Source organism: Malaclemys terrapin, chromosome 18 (assembly GCF_027887155.1).
Source record: "Malaclemys terrapin pileata isolate rMalTer1 chromosome 18, rMalTer1.hap1, whole genome shotgun sequence".
Classification (NCBI taxonomy): Eukaryota; Metazoa; Chordata; order Testudines; family Emydidae; genus Malaclemys; species Malaclemys terrapin.
Window position 1 is genome coordinate 1,042,245 of NC_071522.1, and position 19,103 is coordinate 1,061,347.

The 19,103-nt window shown below is 60.8% G+C and overlaps 2 protein-coding genes across 5 annotated transcripts in view; both read left to right on the forward strand.

Moving 5' to 3' along the window:
- The window catches only part of DPH1 (diphthamide biosynthesis 1), a 55,668-nt gene extending 39,914 nt beyond the window's left edge, over positions 1-15,754 (forward strand). For all 4 annotated transcript variants that reach the window (XM_054008434.1, XM_054008435.1, XM_054008436.1 and 1 more), the window contains exons 6-12: positions 633-754; positions 4,288-4,356; positions 6,385-6,541; positions 10,916-11,016; positions 12,385-12,463; positions 13,337-13,471; positions 14,985-15,754. In XM_054008434.1, the coding sequence (XP_053864409.1) occupies positions 633-754; positions 4,288-4,356; positions 6,385-6,541; positions 10,916-11,016; positions 12,385-12,463; positions 13,337-13,471; positions 14,985-15,089 (768 nt within the window). In that variant the 3' untranslated portion in view covers positions 15,090-15,754. The remainder of the gene's footprint in view (positions 1-632; positions 755-4,287; positions 4,357-6,384; positions 6,542-10,915; positions 11,017-12,384; positions 12,464-13,336; positions 13,472-14,984) is intronic.
- A 285-nt stretch (positions 15,755-16,039) lies between these two features.
- On the forward strand, positions 16,040-17,892 carry OVCA2 (OVCA2 serine hydrolase domain containing). The gene has a single exon (XM_054008439.1). It carries the CDS (start codon positions 16,634-16,636, stop codon positions 17,312-17,314), a length of 681 nt encoding a protein of 226 aa, XP_053864414.1. The 5' UTR covers positions 16,040-16,633; the 3' UTR covers positions 17,315-17,892.
- Positions 17,893-19,103: the final 1,211 nt, after the last annotated feature.

Genomic DNA, 19,103 nt, shown 5'->3' on the forward strand with positions numbered 1-19,103 from the left:
TAGTGGCAGGGGAAGCTCCGGCAGCCGCTGGCAGGTCTGGCTGCGGATTAGCTGCTCCTGGTGAATGGCCGGCTCAGCAGGACGGGAGAGATGAATGAGCCTCTTGAGCCGTGTCTGTCTAAACATGGGGTCATTGAAGCGTTAAACATTTTCTCTTGTATTTTAATTGATGCGTCTGCTAGCGGCTCCCAACGTCTGGCTCACGTTCCCTCGCCGAGGCAGGGCCAGTTCACTCGGCCAGGCGAGTTCTCGCTGCTCCGGCCGGCCCCAGCCCTGTCTGGAAACCTCGCCTCTGCCACACGCACCCCCTCCATCCCAGGGCCCCTCGGCTGTCCCCTGGATCCACGGAATGCGCTGCCCTCTCCTTCGCCATGGGCTGGCGGAGCCGGCTGCTGGAGGCTGGCAGGGGCCAGGGACACAGAGTCTGAGAGCGGAGGTGTGATGAGGTGGCCTGGGAACACCCTATGCTGCCCCGTGCAGTCAGTCAGGGGCTGTATTCCAAGCGCACACTGCTGCGCCGTTCCCTCCCTCTCCACCTCCCACAGCATCTGGGGCAGTTTGTTCTCAGCCCAGCCCACCCTGAAGCTCCATCCTCCACATTTGGTATCTGACCCCATGCCTCTTCCCCACAGGCGGCCTCCCAGGTGCTGCGCTCTGAGTACAAGGTCAGCATCCCACAGTGCAAGCCGCTCTCCCCAGGCGAGATCCTGGGCTGCACCTCTCCCCGCCTGGGGCCGGACACAGACGCCGTTGTGTAAGTACTAGGGTTTATATAGCTCTGCTTCCTTGCAAACACTTCAACGATGAGTATTTTTAAGTCCTCTAGTTCAGGCGATACAAAACCTGTGCCTGGAGCAGGCCTCTCCCCCAATTTGTACAGCCCCATGCGTGTCCAGGAGCTATGGAAACCTCGGCAGAGCCTGGGGTTCCCTGCGCTCCAGGTGCCAGGGGGGTGGGAATCTGGCAGAGCTGGGTCCCTGTGCTCCAGACCTGGGGGAGACAGGACCCACCTGGCAGGCTCTGCACAGAGTGGCTTGTGCTTGTAACGCAGAAGGAATAATTGAGTCGTAGATCAGACTAGATAATAGATGGAAAGGCGGGCAGATAATTGGAGAAGACGAATGGCTGGGCCCCAACATCACAGCACCATTAATTTTATTTAAGGACAGCAAATTAGAGGGAGCACTTCGCTTCCTATCACCTAATTATTTTAGGTAATGGAAATGCTTAATGTACTGTGAATACAGTGAGCTGCAGAATAAATAAATAAACGACCCCACCCCAGGGGGAGCCCAGGCAGAGCTGTGCTGGCTGTGCCCTCAGTGGCAATCCGTGTGTGGGGCAGGCGACCCACAGCTCATGCTGCCCCTTGAGCCTGCCTGGGAGCTTGAAGTGGGATGGGGTGGTACCCACCCCCTTGGGTTAGCACGTGCAGCAACTGAACGGCCTGTGTCGGGATCGCTGGCCCGTTATGTGGGGAGGGGGAGTGCTGGGGTGACTCTTGGGGTGTAGCCGGGGGCCTGTTCCCGGAGGCCAGCTTGGCGTGTCTCACCCCAGCCCACAGGCGGATGCTGGCCCGTCCGTGCACGGCGCGTGGGATCCTGCTGACCACGCAGGGCTGTGGGGAGGGGAGGACCCCTCACACACACCCCGTCCTTCCACACTGCTCTCTGGCAGGAGCCCAAGCTGGGCTTGCTGCTCTTCCCTGGTCAAGTTCACCTCTGGCAGGCCCCAGCCTCCCTTCCTCCTGCCCGGCCTGGGCTCCAGGCTCCGCGCTGCGCTGCTCCTCTCTCCCCAAAGCCTCGGGAGCGCCTGGTGCCCGTGCTTGAATCTAACGCCTCAGAGCCGGCACAGAGCCATTAGACGTCTTCTCCAGGCCTCCTGTGACTGAGTGACGGCCCCTCCGACTTGCTGTGCTGCAGCTGCCCCGAGTCCGGGCTGGCCGGCTCTGGGCACGTTGCACTAGGGTGGCACAGCGGGGGCAGCTCTGGTGGGTGCTGTAGACAGCGTGGTGAGCAGCACACAGGAACTGCCAGCACCGCCCAGAGGGGCTTCCTCTATCCCAGTCACCGGCTCCAAAGGAGGCAACAAGAACCACACACACACCCCAGGGAACAAGTGAAGAGTGGCGTGGCCACGTGGTCTGGGGTGGGACATGCACGATTGGCTTCATTTCCTGAAGAGGGCTTGGCCTGGGAAAGTCTGGGGCATGTTGCTTAAGGGGGTGTCCCCCACTCCTCCTCAGCCAATGGGCATCTCAGGCCCTGGCTCGAGGGCTCGGAGCTGTCCAGTAAATCCTCATTCTGCCTAAAGGAACTAGCCATGTAAATGCCTGATGCCTACTGCAGTCCTGCGGAGCTCCTGCCCCAGTCATGTCTTGTGGCAGTGAGTTCTGCAGGCTAATCGTGGGTTTCCTTCAATCAGTATTAGATGTGTTGCCTTCTAGTTTCCCACCCTTTCAGGGAGGGGGATTCAGGCTCCACACCATGTTCATGTAGATCAGGGCTTTTCAAGGCCAACCCCCTTCCCTGGCCCTGCCCTCCCCTAGTGCTGGAGAGAACCTCCAGTGGCTGCAGCTTCTGGGCTCCTGTTCCATTGCAGATGTGGGTGTCCAGCTGCTGCAGGTGAGGCCCAGCTGTGGCACTGGCTGTTGTACCTGCGCGACTCCACAGGCTCCTGTCTGAGTTGTTATTTTCTTATTTAGCCCCGTCTCTGGGGCTAACTTTTCCAGACAAATTAGCTTTGATCTTCCAAAATGTCATTCTCCAATTAAGGGCAAAATCTAGTCAAGTTTTACGTCTGAATTCATTTTCCAAGCCCTCACTCCATTAGGGCAGCTGAATGAAAGGCTTTGAAATGTAATTGCTGACTTGAAATCTGATTAGAAATGGAAGCAGAAATGTCTCTAACCAGACGTAACTACTGAGCAGCTCTGCGGCTGCACAGTGACTCACCCTCTCTGCCCCAGTCCAGCAGCAGGAATCCATTTTTGGGTGGAGAATGGACGCCTCTCCTGGCTCCAGCAGGGGGCGCTCACCCAGGCAGCGGTGGTGGAGTGCGCTGGCCGGGGGGCAGGGAGAGCCCCAGGTGGAGTGGTAGGAATGGAAATTGCGTTTAAAATACGCTCCTGACTCATTTCCCTACCTGTGGTACCCAGGAGACGGGTCCGTGTCCAGGGCTGCAGTCTCACTTGTGCCCAGGTGCCACTGCATCAGTGGGGCCAGCAGGGGCACATTTTGAAGTGCCCAGGCGGCCGCTGGGAGTACAGGGGGGGCAGCTTAGCATGGCTGGGTTCTGTTCCATATGGAGGCCTGGTCTACACTTAAAACTTAGATCAACATAGCTACCTCACTCAGGGCTGTGAAGAATCTACACCCCGAGGACCTAAGCCCCAGTGTGAACGCGTCCAGCGAGCTGGCTGCCAGCGCGCAGAAAGGGGGTGTTCCTACAGCAATAGAAACCCCCCTGCCATTGGTTTAGGCTGCGTCTACACTCCGGGCTTACAGCACCAGCTATGCTGGCCTGGCCCCTGGAACCTAGCTATGGGCTGGGCCAGGAGTGGTGAGGAGGGCCAGCCCCATTGCTGTGCAGGTGGGTGTGTTACACATGGAGACGCCTGGCACAGTCACAGCAAACCGTTCCCCACCAGTGGAAGCAGGCGCAAAGCCCTGACCTTACCGCGGGGATCCCAGAGCCACGTCCGCGAGTTCTTTCACTGTCTGCATGTGATGCTGTTAAAGCAAAGGAGGCAGCAGCGATCTGCCTGCCTGGCGCTAGCAGCCCAGTGTGTTCAACCCAGAACGGCTCATGTGAGCTCCTCATCCTGCTCGCTCCCGGGCTGTTTGAGCTCCACTTATAAGTCAGACAAAACGAGGGTGGCCTGCCCTGCTGTGTGAGTGCAGGATGCGTGCCAGGCAGAGCGGTCCCATCCCCGCCAGCTGCGTGCACGGGGGCAGGTTTCTCTCACTGTTTGCCAGCACGAGCTGGTTCTCCCCTGCCCACTGGCGCTGACTGGTCCCCATATGGCCTCACAGGCTTTGTTTGCAAGTCCCAGAGTGCAGGGCTGCTTGAACCCAGCCCTTAGTCGGTTGCTTTGCCTGCTCTGTGCCTGTGGTGCTCACGCGGGCCGGTATGGGCTCCTGCACCCAGCGCTGAGATGCAGCAGCAGCCACCAGGCAGTCAGAACGGGCCTGAACCAAACGTCCCCAGCTCTGGGACTGTGCTCTGGAGTCAGCTGGGTCCTGAGGAGCGTGGCAGCGTCCCTGAGCTCTTCTCTCCCTGCTGCAGGTACCTGGGGGATGGGCGCTTCCACCTGGAATCTGTCATGATTGCCAACCCCGGAGTTCCCGCCTACAGGTACTGGAGCCAGCCAGGCTGCAGGGGTCACCAACATTCACACTGGGGAGTGGATATGGGATTTCCTGGCATGGGCATAGACTGTCTGTGGATACCTCCCCTCCCATTTCTGGCTGGGCATCCCGCCTCTCCTTCCCCTGGCTGTCGCTCAGACCCAGCTCCCCTCCCATTGGCTTTTGCCTGGCCCCCCCTCCCCCCCCCCCCACCATGGGAGTCCATGACAGGGATGCTGGGAAGTGTTTAATGTTTGTTTAGCTTTTTAATACAATTTGCTGCCAGAGCTGAGGTGGGGAAGCCGGCAGCCAGCGCTCTGCAAACCACCACCGGTCCGGGTGCAGCGTGGCTGGATGAGGAGAGAGGCGGTGGGGTCAAAACTTGCCTACCGAGAGCAGACCCTGTTAATGGGCTTCTCAGGCTCTGTCTCCACTACAGGTTATGTCGTATAACACACACACACCCCCGAGCGACATACATTACACTGACATGAGCGCTTGTGTGCACCGCGCGATGCCGGCAGGAGAGCTCCCGCCAGCACAGCTTCTGCCCTCGCGGGGGTGGTTTTATTACGCCAACGGGGGACAGAGCGTCGGCATAGAGCATCTTCACCGGCCCCGCCTGCCGCTGCTGCGCTGGACATGCAGACGTGGCCTCAGCCAACTGTTGCTCCTGGAGCAGAACCAGGCCCCAGGCCTTCACTCTGCAGGTCCCAGCAGCACGGTCTGGCCTCCTACGGGGTGTTGGGCACTCAGGCGGACGTGGCTGGCGGCCGAGTCGTGTGGGGGAGCCCTCACGGAGCAATCACAAGCGGCTCCCGGGCTGAGGGAGAGGTGCAGAGGGGAGTCGGGCTTGATGAGATGAACACCAGCCATTTACTCGGGCTGAATATAAACATTTTGACAAGTACCTGTGAAAGCTCTTTGAGGTGCAGCCATTAAACTCCCTGGCTGCTGCAGGCAGAGGCCATAAAATGTGATGATGAGGCTGCTGAAAGCAGATGAAATATCAGGAGCAAAAGGCTGGCCCATTTTGTGAAATCTGAATTTCTTAGTAGGTCGTTTGTTACTAACGGGAGACGCACGTCAGGTTTATGGGGCTGGGGAAGCTGCTGCAGCCCAAGTGGGATTTGATTAAAATTCTCTTCGTCAAACAAAGCAACAAATCAAAGATTTCTTCATAATTGATGAGGGGGAAGAATGACAGAGCAGGAGAGCGAGTGGCCGGGCCTGTGTGCATTGCAGCCTTTGGCAGGGCTGAAGCCAGGGGCCGGGCCAAGAGGAGCCGGATCTCTGTTCACGCACGCCCTGCTCTGCCCTGCGTTGGGAGCTGACCAGAGCGCTGGCTGGGAACGTTCTCTAGTGACCCATTCCCACAGCGTCTGGACTGGTTCCCCCTCTAATGCGGGTGGTAGGAAGGGCTCAGTCTTACACCACCGGGCCTGCTGGGTCCAATGGACCGTCCAGGCAGGCTCCCGTACCTGGGCCGGGCCAGAGGGCATTTCACCCAGACAGTCCTCGCCTGGCAGGGAGAGGCTGGCACTGACGGATCAGCCTGAGGTGGCTGCCGCAGGGCCAGGGACCCCAGGAGAACAAAAGTCAGAGGAGCCGTCAGCCCCTCCTGGAGGGGAGAGAGGGGTTTGGCAGGCCTGTGGGTCAGTGCTGCCCCCCATGGGGTGTGGAGGAGGGGCAGTTAGCTGGTCCCCTCTCCTCCCAGCGTGTGGTCAGAGGGGAGCCCAGTGACCTGTGACTGACAGGAATGGCCGTGGTTTGGAGCTGCCTGCAGAGAGCTCATCCCAGAGCAGCGAGGGAACCTGTGCTTGTGTCCAGGCCCCTCCCTGACAGAACAGGGGGTCAGCCCCCCTCCTTCCCTCCCACGGGGAGAGACACCCCCTCCCCCAATGTTGTCAGTTGTGGGCAGCTGAGAGTGCAGCGCCCTGGAGGTCCCGATCCCCCCCAGGGTCTGACTCTAGGGAGGGGCCAAACTGCTGGGCACTGCCAGCTGTGCCTGTCCTCAGCTCTGTCTTCTGCGCAGGTACGATCCCTACAGCAAAATCTTCTCCAGGGAGCACTACGCCCACGAGCGCATGCAGCATGCCCGGCAGGAGGCCATCTGCACCGCCGCCCGCGCCCGGAGCTGGGGACTCATTCTCGGGACCCTGGGGCGCCAGGGCTCCACCTCCATCTTGCAGGTACCTCCAGAGATGTGCCTGTCCTGCAGCTGGCTTGGCTTGGGGATCAGGCTCCCCCCAGCCCTGCTCTGTGGAGCCAGATCCCCCGAAGGGCTTCGCTGCGCCCCAGGAGCAGGAAAGAGAAACTGGCTTTTTCTCAGAATCCATCCTCCCTTCCAGGACCTGCTGCTGCCCCCTCTTCCCTGCCGTCCAGGAGCCACCTCGGCCCCACTCAGGACCACGTGTTGGGGTCTGCAGCACTTCCCCAGCCCCCCCCCCCCCCCCCGAGCCCCACTGCTGCCCTGGCACTTGCCCGGTTGTGCCTCCTGCGTGGCTGGCGTGAGCGGCTGCCCATCATCCCCCTGGCCTCACTGTGCAGTGGGGCAGGGAGGGGATCTCGCCTGGCCAGTGACTCACCTCGTGGCCCTGGCTCATGCCCATTGATCGCCATCGACCAGGATTTCTACAGTTTGGGAGCAAAGCTGGCAGGACAATTAGCAGGAGATGAGAGGGAGCCAGGGCCGAGGCCCCTCGCAGGAGAGAGCCGGCCCCGCGAGCCCCGCGCTGGCCACACAGCAATTAATTCTCAGCTATTTTTAGTTTAGTGACGTGAACTTGGGATTGGTTTTGCTTCCCCTGTCCTGGCCCAGTGCCAAGGGCTGGGCGGGGTTGGGGCTCTGCAGTGCCGCCTCCTTGCTGAGTTCCAGGCATGGCAGCAGCTCCAAGGCTGGGACTCCACCTTCTGCCCCGTCTTGGCCTGATCCTTTTCCCACTGGCCCTGCCCGACGCGTCCCAGGGCTAGCGCAGGACAGCATGGAGCTGCTCCGCAGCTGGCTAAGGCCACGGTGATGTGATGGGAGAGAGGCACCTGCTGTGTCCCTGGGTGCCCCCGCCCCACATCCCACCGTGCAGCCTGGGGTCACGCCCAGAGGCCCCCCCCCCAGCACTTCCATCACATGAGTGAACCCCCCCAACTTGTCTCCCGAGTCCAAGTCACAAAACCGCCCCCAGCGAGCAGGCAGCTCGTGGGGCGGGGGGAGCTGCAGGGCTAGAATAACGGGGTGCTGGGGTCAGAGGGGAGGTGCATCAGGACTGGGGGGGGCAGCGCTGAAGTGGCTGGGGGAGTGGGGCTGAGGTGTGTCACGGAGTCCCCGGGCGATGCTCTGGGACTGCTCCCCACAAAGCCAGTCAGGACTTTGGGGAGCCTCCTCTCCCTCGGAGCAGATTGTCTTCAGGGCAAGAAGCTCCCATGGCTTCACCTCCTGGGTCAGACCTTGGAGCATTCGCATATGCCCCTCCGTGCGCTTCCCACAGCGAGTCCGCCCCGGCAGGGTCCTGGGGCAACCAGAGGGTCCTGCACCCCCACTTCGTAGTCAGATGTGACTCTCAGCCAGCCAGTAAAACAGAGGTTTATTAGATGACAGGAACACGGTCTAAAACAGAGCTTGTAGGTCCAGAGAACCGGATCCCTCGGCCAGATCCATCCTGGGGTCCCACGAGCCAGACACCCCTGTCTGCCCTCACCTCCCATCCCCAGCCAGCTCCAAAATGAAACTCTCCAGCCCCTCCTTTCTGGCCTTTGTCTCTTTCCCCGGGCCAGGAAGTCACCTGATCTCTTTGTTCACCTTTAGCTATCCCCTTGCAAGGGGGGAAGGGCCCTGGCCATTTGTTGCTAGGAGACAGATGGTCAGCCATTTATGCACACTGGAGACTTAAGAAATGCATAGGGGAAACTGAGGCTCCCACACAGTATTCAGAGGAAACATTAAGAACAGTCCCACTTCGTCACAGGGGGTGCTCTGGGTCAGGGGGTGGGGCTCAAGGCTGGGGTATGGGAGTGCTCTGGGTTGGGGGGCATGGCCCAGGGTTGGCATGGCGGTGCACTGGGTCAGGGGGTAGGGCCCAGGGCTGACAAGGCCGTGCTCTGGGGCAGGGCCCAGGGCTGGCAGGGGGGTGCTCTGGGGCAGGGGGCAGGGCCCAGGGCTGGCAGGGGGCTGCTCTGGGTTAGGGGGTAGGGCCCAGGGCTGACATGGCGGTGCTCTGGGGTAGGGCCCAGGGCTGACATGGCGGTGCTCTGGGGCAGGGGGCAGGGCCCAGGGCTGACATGGGGCTGCTCAGGGGCAGGGGGCAGGGCCCAGGGCTGGCAGGGGGGTGCTCTGGGGCAGGGGGCAGGGCCCAGGGCTGGCAGGGGGGTGCTCTGGGGCAGGGGGTAGGGCCCAGGGCTGACATGGCGGTGCTCTGGGTCAGGGGGCAGGGCCCAGGGCTGGCAGGGGGGTGCTCTGGGGCAGGGGGCAGGGCTGACATGGCAGTGCACTGGGTCAGGAGGCAGGGCCCAGGGCTGGCAGGGGGGTGCTCTGGGGCAGGGGGCAGGGCCCAGGGCTGACATGGGGCTGCTCTGGGGCAGGGCCCAGGGCTGACATGGCGGTGCACTGGGGCAGGGCCCAGGGCTGGCAGGGGGGTGCTCTGGGGCAGGGGGCAGGGCCCAGGGCTGACATGGGGCTGCTCTGGGGCAGGGGGCAGGGCCCAGGGCTGGCAGGGGGGTGCTCTGGGGCAGGGGGCAGGGCCCAGGGCTGACATGGCGGTGCTCTGGGGCAGGGGGCAGGGCCCAGGGCTGGCAGGGGGGTGCTCTGGGGCAGGGGGCAGGGCTGACATGGCAGTGCACTGGGTCAGGAGGCAGGGCCCAGGGCTGGCAGGGGGGTGCTCTGGGGCAGGGGGCAGGGCCCAGGGCTGGCAGGGGGGTGCTCTGGGGCAGGGCTGACATGGCGGTGCACTGGGGCAGGGCCCAGGGCTGGCAGGGGGGTGCTCTGGGGCAGGGGGCAGGGGGCAGGGCCCAGGGCTGACATGGGGCTGCTCTGGGGCAGGGGGCAGGGCCCAGGGCTGGCAGGGGGGTGCTCTGGGGCAGGGGGCAGGGCCCAGGGCTGACATGGCGGTGCACTGGGTCAGGAGGCAGGGCCCAGGGCTGACATGGCGGTGCTCTGGGGTAGGGCCCAGGGCTGGCAGGGGGGTGCTCTGGGTTGGGGGGCAGGGCCCAGGGCTGGCAGGGGGGTGCTCTGGGGCAGGGGGCAGGGCTGACATGGCGGTGCACTGGGGTAGGGCCCAGGGCTGACATGGCAGTGCACTGGGTCAGGAGGCAGGGCCCAGGGCTGGCAGGGGGGTGCTCTGGGGCAGGGGGCAGGGCCCAGGGCTGGCAGGGGGGTGCACTGGGTCAGGAGGCAGGGCCCAGGGCTGGCAGGGGGGTGCTCTGGGGTAGGGCCCAGGGCTGACATGGGGGTGCTCTGGGGCAGGGGGCAGGGCCCAGGGCTGGCAGGGGGTGCACTGGGTCAGGAGGCAGGGCCCAGGGCTGGCAGGGGGGTGCTCTGGGGCAGGGGGCAGGGCCCAGGGCTGGCAGGGGGGCGCTCTGGGTCGGGGGGCAGGGCACTGGCAGTGCTGCAGGCTTCGCTGGCCTTTCAGCTGACGATGCCAGGGAGAGCAGACGGGCCTGCGGGAGCTCGGGCTCTCACGGGTCAAGACAGAGGGTGATGCTGCCTGCGGCTTAGAATCAGAGACTCGGGGTTGGAAGGGACCTCAGGAGGGATCTAGTCCCACCCCCTGCTCAAAGCAGGACCAACCCCAACTAACTCATCCCTTCTCCCTGGCTGCCGTGGCAAAGGCCGTGATGGCCAGCAGGCGGGACAGAGGCAGAATGACCAGCGATGGCTGGGCCAGGATGGAGGGGAGCCCACCCAGCCCCTGCTGCAGGCAGCCGAGGAGAAGGCTGCTGCTAACGAGAACAGACTGTTGTCATTGAACAGTAATTACTTCATTAGGCTCAGCTGCGAGTGTTGAGGGTGGAGCTGAGTGAAGCTGCTGTTTGGGGCTGATGGGGTCTGGGCTCCAGCTGCTTGGCTGCCGGAGCTGCACCCCAGTGTCCCCCATGTGCTGTGTGGGGGCTGTCCCAAGGAACTGACAGGCCTGCAGAGAGGCCAGGGACTGGGTGGGCTCTGGGGAAGAGCCCCTGGGAGGGGCAGTGAGGATGGGGGAGCTTGTCCTGCTGCTGCCTGGGCTGGGTAGAGAGAAGCCCCCTCGATGGGGCTCAGGTGGGACTGCTCCAGCCTCCTGTCTAATGGGCCCCATCCCATCCCCCGGTAGCTCTCCCTGCTGTAGCAGTGATGTCTGGAGGGACTGGGGGCTTCCGGAGCCTTATGGTATCAATTATCCCACCCCACCCCCATCCCAGGGGTCAGGCCCCCACGCTCCTGAGGCCCTTCCCGGTTGTACTGGGCAGCCCCTCCCCTGCTCATCGCCCCCCTTTGCTCTGGCAGGGCCTTGCCCAGGGGATGACATGTTCCCCGCCCGCCTGATGGGCATTGCCGAGCTGGGGCTCTCCTAACGCTCCCTATGTCTCGTTCCCCACAGCACCTGGAGGGGCGGCTCCAAGCCCTCGGCCTCCCATTCGTCAGGGTGCTGCTCTCGGAGATCTTCCCCAGCAAGCTGCAGCTGTTCCCCGACGTGGACGTGTGAGTGTGGGCCTTGCTCTGTGTGTGTCTGCCCTGTCCCCCCTGCGCCCTGTTCCCCTGGATCCTGTCTCACCTGGCCTCCCCCCACAGCCGCCATCACAGCCTCTGCAGCCGTGGTGCTGAGTGGCAAGGTACCAGGCATGTGCTCCAGTGTGGGTCCCCCCGCCCCGGTAGCTGGGGGCAGGAGCCAGTTTGGAGATGCCTGGCTGGGGTCAGAGGGGTGACCCCCAGGGGACTCAAGCAGGCCCCCAGCTCTGGGATCCCATGTGGCCACGAGCCCCTCCTGTCCCCTAGTTCAGCAAGACGTGTCCATGTGGAGCCGCCCGCCTGCTGTGCTCTGTGGGGCAGGCTCTGCATTCGCCTGTCCTCCCAGGGGTCCTCTTCGCTGCATCGCTATTCTCCAGGGCTTGTCCGGGCGCTGTCCCGCGTCCCCTCCCATCCTCTCCTATGTGAGTGTCTGCAGAGCCGTCCCGCAGAAGCGGGTCACCCCCTTTCTCCTGGCCGTGGGCCCCCACTGCCCAGTGAGAGGTGCCTGCAGATCTCCCTCCCTTGCTGCGGGAGTGGTTCGGGGGGTGGCCCCCAGGCTGTGTTCCCCTGTGCTCGGGAAGTAGCCTCTCCCAGCCCTGCATGTTTGACCCTGGGCTCTGAAATATTCCCCAGTGCCAGGGCTGCGTCGTGCGATGCTCTCGCTCGGCTGGACTCAGCTAAACATGATGGAGAGCAGGACAGATCCCTGGTGACGGGGATGCAGCCCAGGCCAAGCTGAAATAAACACGCCAAGCGCTGTTTGCTGCTTCGCAGGTTTCCTCCACTTAGCTGAGCGGGTTGTGGCAGGGGGCGGGCAGCCCCGGGCCCCTGCAGACAGTGCCCTTGTCACACTGAGATGGAGGATCTGGCTTTTCCAAAGGACAATAATTGCTCTGTAGTTTCAGAGCTCCCTCATGTCTGCTGGGCCCCTCTTCCTCCCTCTGCTCTGAATGGCCAAGCCCCTGGCCCTGGCAGCAGCTCCTCAGACGTGGGGGTGGCCGTAAAAGAAGCCACTGAAGGCCCCCAAAACCTAAGGACCTCCCCAGCGAATGCAGTCTGTGCCCCCCACATGCTGGGGATTCGCCCACCCTAGGGAGCTGACTGGGTCTGAGAAGGACGCCCACCAGGGGAGGCCAAGCTAGGCCAGCAACGACAGTGCTCACGGGTGACCGCCTAGCACCCTGTGTGGGCCAGGAGCTACCTGCTGCACGGCTCCTAGCCCGTGGAATCACCGGGCAGCGTATGAGCAAGTCCCTGCCCAGTGGGTTGGCGGGAGGGAGCAGACCCTGTCTGCAGCTCTGGCCTGAACTGAGTAACGTGGCCCCTGTGCTTCCCTTCCAGGTGGGTGCAGGTGGCTTGTCCCCGGCTCTCCATTGACTGGGGAGGAGCCTTCAGCAAGCCGCTGCTCACACCCTACGAGGTAAGAAATTCCCGGCAGCCCTCTGTCTCACCTTGGCAGAGGTGGGACAGGGATTCGCTCCAGTGCCCAGCACCGCAGGGAGAGGAGTCGGTGGACCCGACAGACAAGGCTCAGGGCCCAGAACAGACGTTCCCTTGGCTGAACTTGTTCCATTGCACAGATCAGGAGCACCTCTGTCCCCGCCCAGCTGGCCCCAAGCTCCCCAAATGCCTCCTGCTCCTCCACCAACTGCCTGGCCCAATGCAGGCGAGCTGTGAGGAAGGCAGAGGCTCTGGGAGCCGGGCACAGACAAATAACAGCAGGGGAACTTTGAGCCTGGCTGTGACTGGGCCGCCCCTATTGCTGCAGACAGGGACTAAGGGGCCAGCACCACATTATTTTAGGGAAGATTTATGGACACGTTTGTAATTCTCTGCCTGGTCTGCGTGTCCTGTTGGGTGGGAGGGCAGCCTCCACATGCTTCTGCAGATCACAGCGAGCGCTGCAGGGTCGTTCTCCATGTGCTCCCAGTCGTCTCTGCTCCCCCCACCACATCAGAGCGAGCACCTGTATTGTTCCTAATACTGTGTCATGATTTAATATGCAGTTCAGCGCTGCGAGCTTCCCCGCAGCAGTGCCCAGCCAGGGACCCCAGCGCTGCAAGCTTCCCTGCAGCAGTGCCCTTTTAGTACCAAGCACCTCAGAAAGGTGCAGACTCTGATTGGAGTCTATGCTTCTAACCATTTTACTAAGTCGTTAAAGTGCATGTGTGGAGCAGTCTGAGCCCCCAGCATCTGCTGAGAGGGGCTGATACATTGGTCGCTTCTCCATGCGACTCTCCTGTGGAGGATGCTGGGTCCTTTGTTGTGGTGACATGACTTTGCACCCATCCAGGCTGCTGTGGCCCTGAAGGAAATTGAGTGGCAGCAGACTTACCCCATGGATTTCTACGCCGGCCAGTCCCTGGGGCCCTGGACAGTCAACCATGCCAGCCACCAGCCCCAGAGGGGCACCAGCCGGCCAACGCAGGTAAGGCACCTGCAATGGGGTTGCAAGGAAGAAGGGTCCCTGGGGCGACACAAGCTCTCACTGCTGCCTCCTCCTGACCCGTTTCTCTTGGGGTGATGCTGGGGAACATGGCCACAAACCTGCCCCAGCCAAGGCCTTGGCTCCTCCTGAGCCTCACCCCTCCCCTTTCACCCAAGGCAGTCAGGCGGCCTGCTGCTGTGCACAAGAGAAACACCATGTGCTGCCTGCACCTGACCACCAGGGGACTGGGCAGGTGCCCAGAGCTTTGTACCTGTTGTGTGCAGACAAAGACAGGACCAGGAGGGAGCTGGGCCCTGGCCCTGGCCCTGCACTTTCCCTTCTCTGCTCCCCAGCTGGTGGCCCCAGTACTCCCTAGGGATGGAGGGGACAGTGCCAGAGCCCTGGGCAACAAGACACCAGCCCTTGGGACAGCTTTAATTCCTGCTTCTCTGGGTTTGGGGTTTTCCTGTTTGCAAGGAAGCCGCCCTGCAGCCTGCGGTGCCTGGGCTCTGCCGTGAGCTGAGAGCACCACCCAGTGGCTCCAGCCAGTGGCTGGTGATAATGAAATGCTTGGTGTGGCAGCCGGAGCCGCCCCCCTCCCTCACGCTCCTCGTTGGCCTGGAAAGGGGCACAGACTTTCACCTAAGGTCATGTGGCGAACGGACCCAGGACTTGCAGCCTCAAGCTCCGAATCCGAAGCTCATTCCGATGCTGGCCCCGTGCTGCGGCTGTGTGTGGCAGGGATGCTGAGCAGCTTTCCTTGCTGTGGCTTCCCAGGAGGCCAGTTCCCTTTGGGGTGGAGCGGGCCCAGCAGAGTCCTCTGGGGTCATCGCTGAGCCAGCTCACCCCACTGGTCAATGCTCCTGCTCCCACCATGTGTGGCAGAGCCGGATACTTTCTGGGGTAAGCTCAGACCAGGGCTCCCAGCTCTCGCGGGGTATGTCACAATACCCTAGCACGAGGAGCTGGTGTCTAGAGGACTTTCTGGGAAGTGATTTAAGGGGCCAGCAGGACTGGAGTGGCTATGAGAAGCAGCAATCTTGTCTGATCGGTATCGGCTGTTCCCGCTGAGATATGGGCCTGGGAGCAGGTGCTCCTCTGAGTTATTGTTGCTGTTTCTGTAACAAGTGGCAGCTGCTGGGTGCCTGTCTGGAGTGTGATAAGCAAAAGCAGCACAAAGGGCTGTGTCACAGCCTGTCACTTGTTCACTGCAGGGCAATGCAGGAGCATTTATTGGTGTCATTTGCCTAGGAAATGAGAGGGGAGGCTTAGCGTGCCCATAAATCCACGCTGAGAACATGACTTCCAGCACGTGAGCTTTCTGCAGGGGATGGAAAGGAGGCCAAGATAACCTAATAGGGGCCACAAGGGGAGTGGGGCAGGTGTGTTTCAAGAGCAGCAGCTGGGACTAGGGAGCAGGTGTGATGATATCACGGTGTTGGCAGAACCTTGGGGACGGATCCTCTTCTGAATGGTGTGTGTGTGTGTGTCTCTCTCTCTCTCTCTCCCGTAGAGGAAGCTGCCTGAACCTGTGGTACCAGTGGATGCTGGTGTGGGGAAGAAATGCACCGACTGCAGCTGTCAAGACAAGGCCCCATTGCAGCCAGAGCACCCCTGAACCCCCAAACAATGGGGATATTGGCAGGTACAGCCCTGCAGTTACCGGCCTGGAAACAAGCGCTCCCAGCTTTGCTCTCAGGAAGGGCTGTCTCTGACTTCAGAGCTGGTGAAATGGGCCAGATCAACAGCACTATAGACTGACTGGCACCCAGAGCAGGTACAGAGTAGGCAGTGGCAGGGCCACTCTCTCACTGCCCTGGAGAACCATCTCTCAGTGTCTCGCCCATTCAGCCTGAAGTGTTTCCACGGAGGCTGCCTGAAAGAACCAGCTGTAGCAGTGGTTTCTGTGATAGGGACCATTCCCTGGCCACTGGACTGAGATCCCCCATTAAGGAACAGCTGTGCCGAAACCATGATTAATTTGCATTGAAATGTCCCGTGTGTACTACAGAGAGGTGGAAATGGCCACGAAAAGGCCCTTCAACTGTGCTGGGTGTGGGACATAGTCTCACTAACGGGATGTTGAGAAGCACAAAGTTGGGAGCAGTGCCAAGGTTCCGGTTGTGTTCTGCCTGGGGAAGATGGATTTTAGGCCAACACACTGCTCTGTTCCCCTCACTGCCTCAGCCCCAGTGTGTAGACATCAAGGCTCAGCCTGGGGGCAGCAGTGAACCCTAACTTACACACTGTAGTTACCTTGATACATTTGCCAGTTGCAGTGGAGGGACAGATTCTTTGTCTCTGTGTGTTTCACCGTCCATGGTTTGCAAAATCCTCTTTCAAAGTTGGAAATAGTGTCCTCCAGCCCCAGAGTCCTGTCACAGGTGGGCAGATGTGGACTCTCCTCCCCGGGGCCTCGGTTCTACTCACAGAGCAGCCTTCACTTGCTATCACTAGCTCCTGATTACATTGATCTAAAGGAGAAGAGAAACACGCCCCGTAGCTCTGTCAGAGCCCATGTTAACTTGCCTCTGCGGGGGGGGGGGGTTGTCTTTGCTGTCACCAGTGGTGGTGCTGGGGCGGGGAGATAAATGGTGCAGGGGCAAGGGAGAGAGAGGGGCTCCCAGCAGAGAGGGACAGGGCAGGCCCTGTAAAACTATCCCAGCCTTGGGCTCCTGCTGGTGCCCCTCACTCCTGACCCGCAGCCCCCTGCTATCCCAGCCTTGCCCTCCCCCCCGGCCCTCTGAGCTAGGCCCGGCCCCAGGGGGCTGCTGGCTGCCTAGAGACTGACAGGCCGGGGGGGCTCATGGCTTGTATTGGACCGGCTGGGGGGAGCTCAGGCCGGCCAAGGAACGGGGGCGTCCCAGGGCCCATCGCCCCACCAAGGGGAGGGGGGGGTTAACTCAGGCTCCAGGCTCGGCCTCGTTCTGGCGGGGGGGTTGTGCTGGGGGCTCCTGCCCCAGCCCTGACAGCCCCGACTGGGCCCCTCACAGCCGGACCGCCCTGGCTCCGCCTCTCAGCACGCGCTGGCCAATGAAAACTCCCATTCAGCCCCATGGCAACGCTCGTTCCGCCCCGAGCGGGGCATAGGCATTTCCGGCGGGCAGGCGGGGCATAGGCATTTCCTGTTTGAAAGCCGGATATCCGGTTCCGGTGACCGCCATGTCCGGGGAGAAGCGGCCGCTCCGGCTCCTGGGTCTCCATGGTTACCGCCAGAACCAGCGCAGCTTCCACGAGCGCACCGGGGCGCTGCGCAAAGCGCTGCGGGGCCGCGCGGAGCTGGTGAGCGTGAGCGCGCCCCACCCGGTCCGGGGGCCCGCGGCCGAGCACGGGGGCGGGGCGGGGCGGAGCCCGGAGCCGCAGGACGCCGAGCCCCGCGGCTGGTGGTTTTCCAGGCCGCGGGAGGAGACGTTCGACGCCCTGGAGGAAGCCGCCGCCTGCAAGGGGCTGGACGAGTCGCTGGACGCGGTGGCCCGGGCGCTCGCGGAGCACGGGCCCTTCGACGGGCTGCTGGGCTTCAGCCAGGGCGCGGCGCTGGCCGCCCTGCTCTGCGCCCTGCAGCAGCGCGGGGACGCGCGGTTCCCCTTTGAATTCGCCATCCTGGTGGCCGGCTTCAAGAGCCGGGCTGCCCCGCACAGCGGCTACTACCGGGAGCCCATCGCCGTGCCCTCGCTCCACGTGCTGGGGGACACCGACCGCGTCATCCCGCCAGGACTGAGCAGAGAGCTGGCGTCCCACTTCGTGGATCCAGCGGTCCTCACCCATCCGGGGGGGCACTTCGTCCCTGCCGCTGCACCCCAGAAGAGAGCCTACCTTGAGTTTTTGGCCAAGTTTTTGAAATAAAAGAGGAGGGACCTGCCCTTGGGCATGGAGGGGAGGAGGCTAGAGGCGCGCCGTTGACTTCGATGACCCAAGACAAGTTGAGGTGATGTGATCACTGTCTAGAAGTACCTACACGGGGGGAAGATTTCTGATAAGCAGAGGGCTCTTTAATCTAGCCGATAAACCATAATAAGATCCAGTGATTGGAAGCTGAAGCCAGACAAATTCAGGCTAGAAATAAGGCACAAATTTTTAACACAGTAACAACCATTGGACCATTTAACCTAGGGTTGTGGGGGATTCTCTGGCACATGGACTCTAAATCAATACTAAATTTTAAAAAATAAATATTACATGGCTTTATAAAAGATACTCTTGAAGTTACGGGTTTGGTGCAAGAATCACTGGTTGAAATTAAATGTTTTGTGTTATACTGGAGAACAAATTAAATGATCATACTATTTCTGGTGTTAAAAATCTACAACTCTTATCATGGGTCTTATAGCACAGAAGAGGTGAGGCCAGGTGGAGTTTTGTCGCAGGAGATTGGATATTTGGTGATATGATCTATAATAAATGGAACTCCAATTGAGCTGTCATCCGTGTGTCTGCGTAGGTTCCAAAGGTCCCTATGTTCTCCTGCCTGGATGGGCTGAGGACAGGGCATTTGCTGCCTCACTTCAGATCCAGAATTTCTTTGGTGAAATAACTCAGGAGAATATTAAACCCTCCCTGCCTTCGCTCTTTACATCTTTCCCATTTTCTGCAGTCTCATTTTGTAGAGCATCGAAGCACTAGCATGAGGAGCCTCATAATGGAAAGGCCACACAAGTCTGCTGTGTAGTTTTTCTTGTGGTCTCTGTGGAGACTTATCTGGCTGCTCTGAGTGGTATTAACGGGAGTCCCAGATCTTGGCCAGAGAAAGTGTCCACAGACACACAGAATGAGGGGTTGGTTCAAAGCATTAGGATCTCACATAGCCTTTATGCCCCAAAGTGGTCCCCTCAAAGAAAACCAGCTACTTGGCCAAACTTGGTTCCTTGCCAAAGCTGCTACTTCCTAGCTCTAGAAAAGATTCCATCTGCCCCTCTGCTGGTGCCGAGGCATTTGGTACATTCCCCCTCCTAGCTAAGAAATTCTTGTGCACATCCAGCCCTGAGGAGCTAGATGTAATTTCACTCCTTGCAGTTTGTCCCATATCAAGTGTATTTTCTCAAAGGAAGAGCCTTGAGTGTGACCGTCCTGCTTGCCAAACCTAGGCCAGATCTTTGGCTGAGACATTTTCCTGGAACATACAGTAAGCTTCATTCAAAAAAAGGGGGGGGGGAGAGTTGGGGGCTGCTGGACTTCTCACACTGGTTGTACTAGCCACTCTTGAAGTGGAATCTGCAGTATCTGAGGCCAAGGGTACTTCCCTGAAAAGAGCCTGAGTCAACAGCTTCTGTTAAAAGGATTGTCTGAAAACACCTGTTCCAGAGCAACACAACCCATGTCTCTCAACAGAAGAGATAAACAGTGACGATGCTGTCCCAGTTCCCAGATGAGATTCATACCCTCTTCTAGGTGCTAACAGGACAGTATTGTGGTATCTCTGCACTGCAGCTGTAGAGCAGGTGAAGAAATCCCAGTTGTTGCTGTAAGGGGGAGATAATAGTGTTGTCCAGGAATGATCCCTGAAGACCACACAGTACTGCTGATGTATTCATAGATCTAGATGAGGGTAGGAAAGGTCCTGCAATTCATCAGGGTGGTAGGCAGATCTATGCTAAGGTGCCTTCGGTTGCTGTGGCAGGATTCTGGCTGATAGGAG